General features: G+C 37.2%; 1 protein-coding gene across 1 annotated transcript; it reads left to right on the forward strand.

Moving 5' to 3' along the window:
- The first annotated feature begins 10,175 nt into the window (after positions 1 to 10,175).
- On the forward strand, positions 10,176 to 10,595 carry LOC134796511 (uncharacterized). Its single transcript, XM_063768699.1, has one exon. The coding sequence runs from the start codon at positions 10,176 to 10,178 to the stop codon at positions 10,593 to 10,595; it is 420 nt and encodes a 139-aa protein (XP_063624769.1).
- The last annotated feature ends 496 nt before the right edge of the window (positions 10,596 to 11,091 follow it).

The following is an 11,091-nucleotide window of genomic DNA, read 5'->3' on the forward strand; positions in this document are numbered from 1 at the left end:
GCATCACCAAAAAAATACACAAGTACTATGCCAAATATGTTAAATGCTAAGTATCAAAATATTTATAGAGCACCAACCTTCTAATTTGTTTACATTTGCTTAGAAGTTGTAAACATTGCAGTTTTTCGTTATACGAGGGTCGCACTGAAAGATTCGGGAATGGGACACTTAGAAATAACATAATAGAAACAGGCATATAATTTATAAAAATGTAACTCTTTATAAAACTTTTAAGGTATATTCCATTTGGTTGTCATTTGTATTTAAGAATTACTGGCAATTTGAAAATTGTATGTCGAACATTATTTGAATTTTTGGCCAAGTGATTTTTCGGATCATATTTTTAAACGGTTTTCAATATGCCCTCAGCGAACAAATAAAAGTTACAATGGGCTTCTGTTATTTTTTTATGAACTAGAGTTCATCGTACGCTCGTTTGCAGTTAAAATTAAATATGAAAGTCACTTTCATTTTATACCATGGGTGATCTTAAAGAAGCATGTCATTCCAAAGCGACGTCAAAAATTTAAATCGCATTTGTGCTGTTAATTAAAAAGACTGCCAAAAAAGTTGCATATCGGCAGATTTCAACATTCCTAAAGATTCATATGACAACAGTAAAAAAATCTTTTATATATATATATATGTAAAAAAAACTTCAATTCCGTTGGCTACTCCACGAATTTCATACAAAACCACTAAGGCCCCAAAATCGCCATACAAAAAGGACTTTGGGATTATGAGCCGTGTGCATTACAGAATGATTACTTTCAAAAGAAAATTTATATGCGTGGTCAGTTTGAGTTTAAGTATGCATTAAAATAAAGATTGACTGTCTAGATGCGACAGTTTTCTCTATTCCCGATTTTCAGTGCAACCCTCGTATAACGCTACACGTCGACTTCGCACATTGTCGTAATTATTTACGAACTTAAATAATAGTTTGCGAACCTCACTCAGTATAGACATTATTAATATTACTTAAAATAAACCCCTTATAAACCGCAAACAATTTGAATGAATGACATAAATTGTCAACTGACTTTTAGCTTTTTTTTCAAATCATAGACAATTGGTGATACAACAACGAAATATCTGTCAACAATTTTTGGCTAGCCAGACTCTACTTGAATACACTATTTTTTATCTTTTATCAAAGCTCCAAATTGAATGTAAGGCCCCATTCGCACGACAGCTTAAAAAGCGTTGCGTTAAAACCCGACGTTGGCGCTTTTTTACCGTTTCCAATATTTGTGTTCATATGAACGCTTAAAAATCACTTGTGAGTCGTACTGCCACGTACGCATCTCAGCAAAGCCATACTTTATTTGCTATTACGACGTATTATTTGAATATAGCTTGAATATTTTAGGAATTTGTAAGCAAAAGTTGACATTTTTAAGGTGAAACTAATAATAATCTTGACGATTGACACCAAAAATTGACACTTGACAGCCAACTGACAGCAGCGCCGGCGCTTTTTTAACGCTTGTGAGAACAGATACACGGAGTTCCGTATGCTCTATTCAATTTGACGCCAACGCTCAACGCCGAAAATCGAACAGTGCTCGATAAAAAAGCGCCGCGCTTAAAAACCGCCTTCGTGTGAATACATACATGGTTATCCATTTGCGTCATTCAAACGCTTTTTTAACGCGCGTTGAAAAAGCTGCCGTGCGAACGGGGCCTAACGAGTACAATTCATAGAGGCTCGTTAAGAATCAATGATAATAGTGGTAACACACTATCGCACCGCACCAAGGTCATTTTGCGACGCACCCATAAGTAAGAGCGAGAAAGCGACTTACTTATGGGTGCGTCCATGCGTCGCACAATGACCTTGGTGCGGTGCGATAGTGTGTTACCACTATTAGTTGGGAGCAATGTTGCTGTAGAAACCTGCTGTAGACCAAGGCCTGTTCACTTCCTAAGGCCCCATTCGCACGACAGCTTAAAAAGCGTTGCGTTAAAACCCGACGTTGACGCTTTTTTACCGTTTCCAATATTTGTGTTCATATGAACGCTTAAAAATCACTTGTGAGTCGTACTGCCACGTACGCATCTCAGCAAAGCCATACTTTATTTGCTATTACGACGTATTATTTGAATATAGCTTGAATATTTCAGGAATTTGTAAGCATAAGTTGACATTTTTAAGGTGAAACTAATAATAATCTTGACGATTGACACCAAAAATTGACACTTGACAGCCAACTGACAGCAGCGCCGGCGCTTTTTCAACGCTTGTGAGAACAGATACACGGATTTCCGTATGGTCTATTCAATTTGACGCCAACGCTCAACGCCGAAAATCGAACAGTGCTCGATAAAAAAGCGCCGCGCTTAAAAACCGCCTTCGTGTGAATACATACATGGTTATCCATTTGTGTCATTCAAACGCTTTTTTAACGCGCGTTGAAAAAGCTGCCGTGCAGACGGGGCCTAAGAAAGTTATGTCCCCAAATAATTGCGCATGTGTGCGCCTTAATCTTCTATGTGTGCGTTGGCCTCCGGGAAAAAGTTGCGAGTAATAAAAATAAAAACATTTTTCTACAGCAACATTGCTCCCAACTCTGATTTAAATTATCACGAATTTTATACAATATTAATCATAAAACGGGACTTAAAACGCTTAAAACTTAATTACATGCGATTAAGTTTTATAATGAATATTTGCTTCCAACTGTCTTTATCAATGTTCAAAAAATATATGGAGGGTAGGTACGTCTACCCACCATAATAAAAAATATATTTGTCAACGACTCTGTCCAACTGCTGTGGTTAAAGTTCATAACGAAAATTTTATTTATTAACTCTTTAAATAATACATACAACGTGTACCGCTACGTACCACTTAAGACTGTAAGTCTGTACCTACATGGATTACAGCAATGCACATAGAAAATGTGCTAAATGCGGAGCAACGGCTGTTGAAGCAGCCAGAGTGAAATTTACAACTTTAGTGGGTTCAGAAGGAACCGAGTCATAACGCATCTGGAAAGCGTATTAATTAACCGTGAAGAAATGTATGAATACAAGTTGGAAATCTGTGTAAAATGCCGTATTTAAAGTGTAGTGTATCTGTGTGTAAAGTGTAATAGGTAGGCATGCCTAATGTTATTTGTATAAAAGGTACTGAAAACTTTGTGAATGCGCTTTATTAATGTCTATTTTTTTATTAAGTTGCCAGTTGCCAGTTTTCAGTGTATATTTTTATATGTAAAGCATTTTTTAATAAATAATATATATAATGTTATAAACATAAACATGCCTTTTATTTAAATCAATTGATAATACCACAAACAAGGGGTAATATTTGCATCTTGCATATATTTCGTGATATGAAGATAACAAATATGTTTATCAACAGAATTACTACCTACCAATACCCGCCAGGCTAAACCGGTTGTCAACTTTAGTTCCATTGGTACACAAAGACGGCGCCACTAGTATAAACGTATAAACGGTTGGGGACATTTTTTTGTATGGAGTTACCGTTCTTCTCCTAGTGAGTATTATATTCTTTGCTGTAGACCCACAAGATATTGCCAATCAATTTAATGATTTCTTTGTAAAGATTATAAGCGATAATGTAACTACAAACTCTACCTATGACAATAATATTGATAATAATATCTCTTCCATGTATCTCAAACCTGTAACTATTTCTGAACTCCATAGCATAATCATGTCACTTATAAATTCACCATCAGTAGGAAATGATGAAGTGAGGACAGTTATTGTTAAAAAATGTGTATTGTATATTTTAATGCCCATGTTACATACACTAAATCTTTCATTGATCCAAGGTAGCTTTCCAAATAAGTATATTGAAAAAGTCTGTGGTTAAGCCGATTCATAAAAAGGGCGATAAGACTAATATGGGAAATTACAGACCAATAACCTTAATTTCAGTTTTCTCCAAAATATATGAAAAAGTAATGTTTAGTAGATTAATAAGTTTCCTTGATAAATATAATATAATATCCGATCACCAACATGGTTTTCGTAAATCTAAATGTACTTCCTTAGCCACATTTAAACTGGTAAAAAATGTTCTAGATGCAGTAGATAATAAGATTCCGGTAACTGTATTATTATTGGATATGAGTAAAGCTTTCGATTTTGTATGTCATAAACGATTATTAGTAAAGTTATACAAATATGGTATACGTGGTCCTGCTCTTGAATGGATAAAAATGTATATAAGTGATAGAACCCAATGTGTAGAGACCATAAAATACTGTCCAGTAACTAAGTCTCTAAATAGTTATAGATCAACTTTCGTCAATAATCATTATGGAGTACCTCAAGGCAGTATTCTGGGTCCCCTGCTATTCATTATTTATATAAATGATATGCCCAAAAGCCTTCCACATAATAGTATATTATTCGCAGATGACACATCAATAATTGTGAAATGTACAGATCTTTTAGCTTATAATGATGACCTTAACAGAACACTTGCTCTTACAATTAAATGGTTAGATAGAAATAATTTGAAAATAAATCTGGAGAAAACTAATTACATTCAATTTCATACACACAAAGGCAATTCACAACAGTTAAACATACAATATGACAATATATCTATAAAAGAAGTACAACATGCACGATTTCTAGGTATTCTTATTGATAATCAATTCAACTGGATCATATAGATAAACTATGTTTCAAGGTAAATAGCTTCGTTTTTGCCTTAAAAAGGGTGAGTCAAACTGTTTCTATTCCAGCAGCGTTAATAGCATATAATGGTTATGTAAATTCTATTTTAAGGTATGGCGTAGTAATCTGGGGAAACTGCACAGACAAACATAATGTCTTTATTGTTCAAAAACGCTGTATTAGAGCCATTTTTTCGATTAGTCCGACTGACAATGAGTCATGCCGTCCATATTTTATACAAAATAATATTCTTACTTTCCCCTGTGTCTATATCTATGAAGTTTCAGTTTTTGTTCACAAATATAAATATTTGTTCACAGAAAATATATCATTGGGTACTCGTGTAGTAAGACCTAAATACAGACACAGGTTACCTAGGCCATATGTTAATTTGTCGCTCACTGCTAAAAATGCGTATATTATGTGTATCACAATTTACAACAAATTACCTAATCGTTTTAAAGAAATCGAACTTGAGCATTTCAAATCAAATATAAAAATGTGGCTAATAGTACGTTGCTTCTGGAAAAAAATATATGGAAAACTTGGCATAATTAATAGAAGACTTTTTTCAATTGGGATATGTACGTTATGGACCGAAGTTATTTTTCATCAACCCTCCCTAACCCTCCCCCCTCTGCGTCACCCCCCCACACCCCCGCAAAGGGCCCGAAACGCGGTTTTTCTAAATTTTTAAGAAAACCGTTCAAGATATAGAAAAAGTGTGTAGGAACGAAGTGATCCTTAGTAAATTTGCTATTTATCTCTTATACACACTATAGTGCTATCACTTATAGTTTTTGTGAAATCTGTCACCATGTATGCAATTTTTTTAGAATTTTCGTTTTTTTTCTTTTGTAAGATAACTTTTCTCAAAATATACTTACGATATCGCCAAATTTTGTTTAATTTAAATAAATAGTTAATATGTTCTTTAAAATGGTGTATTATTTATTATTAAACTCCTTCATTTGACGATGCTATGCCATTTTGAACATACATCGTCTTCAAACATTTTTAAGCTCACCGAACATCGTTACTATTAACCACTTGACTGTGAAACAGATCGCACGGTCGCGTTTTTATAGCTTGCCTCACATAGAAGGTAGCCTATAGAAGTGGTGTGCGCGTGCCTCCGGGAGGGACAAAGTATACGCAATGCGACAATATTAAAAACACGTTTTAACATTCCTGACAATATACCAAAAACAATTATCTACGTATTTCGGTCGGGTTATTGAAATGAAATGAAATGAAAATTTTTATTTGTTGCCCACCATAACCCATACTAAATTTATGGTGGGGAACAAACAAACGTGAGACTGTGACAAGGACAAGCAATATTACCGCTTTCTTGCTACTCCTACTGAAAGTTCTATAAGTGTATCTCGTTCGGTCATTTGGCCCCTCCCCCGTTTCCTCTCTATTATCGTACCTCTATGTTGCCTCACCTGTTACGCTCTAACAAGTATGTAAGTGCGAAAGGGACGCGCATAGTGATAGGCGATAAAAATGGAACCGTGCTGCGCCCGCTGAACGAATTTTATACAACACAAACGAGGGTGAACTAACGATTTTTGACCACCACACACATGAAAAGTTCATCATCTTCTTCGCGTTGTTCCCGGCATTTTGCCACAGCTCATGGGAGCCTGGGGTCCGCTGGCAACTAATCTGATGATTTGACGTAGACACTAGATTTTACGAAAGTGACTGCCATCTGACCTTCCAACCCAGAGGGGAAACTAGGCCTTACTGGGATTACTGGGATGTTTCCTCAAGATGTTTTCCTTCACCGAAAAGCGACAACTAATGCGAGGAAGAAGATGTGTGTGGTGATCGAAAATCGTGGGTTCACCCTCGGTTGTGCTGTACCTATAAATTTCGGTCAGGATCCGTTTCATATACAGACAAGTGGTTAATAACGATATTAGCTGACATTGAAAATATTTGAATGCGATGTATTTTAAAAATGGCATAGGATCGTCAAATGAAGTAGTTTAATAATAAATAACACATACATTCATATAATCACGCCTATTTCCCGGAGGAGTAGGCAGAGACCACGGTTTTCCACTTGGTACGATCCTGACATACCTCTTTCGCTTCCTTCATTTTCATTACATTCACGCACGCATACACGCTCGCCGGTTTAGGGTGCTCTTGACCTGGCCTTTCTTCAGGATTTCCCCGATCTGATCAGAGAAAATCCGCCGAGGTCGACCCCTTCCAACTCCCACTTCCACTTCTCCCTTATACACTCTCTTTGTTGGCCTTCTTTCACTCATTCTTTCCACATGTCCAAATCATCTCAAAATACCTTTCTCAATTTTAGTCACTACATCAACATTCAGTCCACACTTTTCCCTTATCACACTGTTCCTCATTCTTTCCACATGTCCAAATCATCTCAAAATACCTTTCTCAATTTTAGTCACTACATCAACATTCAGTCCACACTTTTCCCTTATCACACTGTTCCTAATTCTATCTTGCAATCTCACACCACACACACTTCTCAGTGCTCTCATTTCCACTGCATTCACTTGGCTCTGATGCCTCTTCTGCCATACCCAACTTTCGCTACCATACATAAGTGTAGGCACCAACACCCCTCTATGAACAGCCAACCGTGCTTTTTGCGACACCTTCTGGCTGCTCATTAAAGCGTTAAGTGCTCCATTCACACGATTTCCAGCATTCACTCTCCTTTTAATGTCTTTATCATGCTTACCGTCCCTAGTGAACAAGGTTCCCAGATACAAAAACTCTTTCAATAAATAATACCCATTTTAAATAACATATTAACTATTTACTTAAATAAAAAAAACCGGTCAAGTGCGAGTCGAACTCGCGTTCCAAGGGTTCCGTACATAAGTCCGACTCACGCTTGACTGCACATTTCTAATAGGTTTTCCTATTATCTATAGGTAAAGTACTATTTTGTGTATTTTTTCAAAATTTTAGGCCCAGTAGTTTCAGAGATAAAGGGGGGGGGGGGGGGAGGAATGGTCAGACAGACAGACAGACGCACGAGTGATCTTATAAGGGTTCCGGTTTTTCCTTTCGAGGTACGGAACCCTAAAAGCGTGAAAGATATCGTAAGTGTTATTTGAGAAAATTCATTAGAAGAAAAAAACACTGAAAATGCTAAAAATAGCATCTTCCGTGACGTATTGCGCAAAAACTATAAGTGATAGCAATATAGTGTGTATAAGAGATAAACAGAAAATTTAATAAGGATCACTTCGTTCCTACACCCTTTTTCTGTATCTTGGACGGTTTTCTTAAAAATTGAGAAAAACTAGGTTTTGGACCCTTTGCGGGGGTGTGGGGGGGTGACGCAGAGGGGGGAGGGGAGGGGAGGGTTGATGAAGAATAACCTCGGTCGACAACGTACATATCCCAATTAAAAAAAGTCTTCTATTAATTATGCCGTAATTTTAGCTAATTTCAATAAACTATAATAGAAAAATGTATTTACTGTATAAATGATTATTTAAGTTTATCATGAGTGTTCCTAATATGTAACTAAATATGTAAATGTATGTACACCTGAAAAGGTAAAGTTTCGGTGTAACAAAATATGTAATTGTATATTCCACCTACAATGTAACCTGATTCTTAAGCCCCCTCCAGACTATGCGCGTGAATCGCGGGCGAAGCCGCGAACGCAAGTGTGGCTGTGGAGTCGATTTTTGCAGACAGCGAAATCGACTCCACACTCGCGTTCGCGGCTTCGCCCGCGATTTACGCGCATATTCTGGAGGGGGCTTTACATACAATAAAAAACTTGAAACTTGAAAAATGTTATTTTGATTACTGGCAACTTTTTCTAGGAGGCCAAAGCACACATAGAAGCTTCAGGCGCACACATGCGCAATTATAAAGCCTCCTCCACACTCGTGCGCGAATCGCGGCGCAAAGCCGCGAACGCGAGTGTGGAGTCCTGAACGCAGACCTGCGAAATCGACTCCACACTCGCGTTCGCGGCTTCGTCCGCGATTCACGCGCATAGTCTGGAGGGGGCTTAAGGGGACATAACTTTCTTAGGAAGTGAACAGGCCTTGCTCTAGATATGTACATATGTCTATGGTATACGTTAGGCGCTAGTGCTGCACTCTGGCGGCAGAACATTGCAGTAATACCCCCTATTCAAATGTTCTATGGGACGATTACCTTACGCGCCTACATTTTAAATATGCCGTTTTCAACTGACAGAAATATCTTGACAGACTATATTTTATTAGAATTAAAATTAAACGTTTATTCTACTTACTACTAAAATTCACAAATTGCGGGCAACTTTCTCTTTTACTCCAATTAAGACGTAATTAGAGTGACAGAGAAAGATGCCCGCAATTTGCGAACTTTGGTTTTCGCGGTAGACCCCCTGTTTCTGTAGCTGTTTGTAGTAGCGATGGCCCATTGTGTACCGGGGCCTTAAGGCCCCGTTCGCACGGCAGCTTTTTCAACGCGCGTTAAAAAAGCGTTTGAATGACACAAATGGATAACCATGTATGTATTCACACGAAGGCGGTTTTTAAGCGCGGCGCTTTTTTATCGAGCACTGTTCGATTTTCGGCGCTGAGCGTTGGCGTCAAATTGAATAGACCATACGGAAATCCGTGTATCTGTTCTCACAAGCGTTGAAAAAGCGCCGGCGCTGCTGTCAGTTGGCTGTCAAGTGTCAATTTTTGGTGTCAATCGTCAAGATTATTATTAGTTTCACCTTAAAAATGTCAACTTATGCTTACAAATTCCTGAAATATTCAAGCTATATTCAAATAATACGTCGTAATAGCAAATAAAGTATGCCTTTGCTGAGATGCGTACGTGGCAGTACGACTCACAAGTGATTTTTAAGCGTTCATATGAACACAAATATTGGAAACGGTAAAAAAGCGCCAACGTCGGGTTTTAACGCAACGCTTTTTAAGCTGTCGTGCGAATGGGGCCTAACAGTGTTGGCGATGGTACGTTTAGGAACAGTCATGTAGCATTGCGAACTCCAAATTTACTTAAATAAATAAAAATAGGTCGGTTATAATTTAGCATGATTATGACGATTTTAAATTTTAATATTATTTTTGAAATACAGGTCTATTATTATACGGGTCAAAAATTTTTGAATAATGTGCACTCGAATATACTTGGTCAAGCAGATCTTGTCAATAGAAAAAGGCGGCAAATTTGAAAAATGTAGGCGCGAAGAGATATAGTTCATAGAAAATTTGATTTGCGCGCCTTTTTTTACTGACAAGATTTGCTTGACCAATCTATATATATTTTATGACCGACGTACGTATAATTTGAATTTAATCACCGACTAATTGAGTAGAATTATTATTTCTGAACGTTCCCTTCAGAGCCAGCTCTATACTATCTGTGCTTCTGTCAAAAGCAAAAAGTAAAAAAAGTAGGTAACCAACTTATTTTGTGTGATAATTTTGTACTTTATCTCAAATTCTTACCCTAAAATCCCGTCTTATATTAACACTAAAAAGAAAATGGGCGATCACGACGACTTTGAAGATAACCAGTACCCAGACAACGACGAGTTTGTTCCATACGTGACTGCCGGCAATCTCACACAAAGAAATGGCGCGAAAGTGGCGATTTGGGGCAAAATCACTAGAGTATCAGCGAGCGAGGGCTTTTACATCAAGACCGTCGATGACCAAGAAGTACTTATCAAGCTGAGGAAGCCCTTAGACGAGCCTTTGGAAGGTTGGTACGAGATTTTTGGCGTGTCTCAAGGGAAAAGCATACTATGCGATGAATATGTACCATTTAATCAAGAAATGACCAAAAATGTCGATGTAGAAGGACACAAAGGCTTGGCGAGACTGTTAGGAGCCCTGGATGATCCCTGGAACCTTGGGGACGAAGGATCAAATGGGTTAAATGGTGTAATGCCAATGGAATGATTGTGGCTTTATTGGATATTTTAGCATGTAAGTTTGTTATACTTTCAAGAATAAAAATCATATAAAACATTTGGTATTTCTAGTACTCTGTTAAACCATTTCCTTTAATTTTAGTAGACCATAATTAGTTATGATTGGTGATTTGGTTGCCACCAGGGATAAAATACAATGTTTTTTATTTTATTCAATGTTTGTAGTAGATACTTAAAAAATAGAACTTTTATGAACACACACTACACTATTCACATCACTATTGTGGGGTGGTTTACTGGCATATTGATACAAGCGTTTTATACTAGCTAGATCCTGTTGCATGGCAACCAAAGTGCTGATGAATGATAATTAGTGTCTTTTTCTATCAAAAGGGAGATAGATGCTGTAAAATTAGGTTTTCTTAGAAATAGTAGGTAGCATTCATTGTGCTTGATTCCCACCAGATTGCCTAATAATATGCAACAGATCACTGTATCATATAGGTATCAAGACAATGCAGGCT

The sequence above is a fragment of the Cydia splendana genome, chromosome 13, assembly GCF_910591565.1.
Source record: "Cydia splendana chromosome 13, ilCydSple1.2, whole genome shotgun sequence".
Lineage (NCBI taxonomy): Eukaryota > Metazoa > Arthropoda > Insecta > Lepidoptera > Tortricidae > Cydia > Cydia splendana.

What these genes read in the sequence shown, in the direction of transcription:
- LOC134796511 (XM_063768699.1), top strand. Translation starts at nt 10,176, where the DNA reads ATGGGCGATCACGACGACTTTGAAGATAACCAGTACCCAGACAACGAC.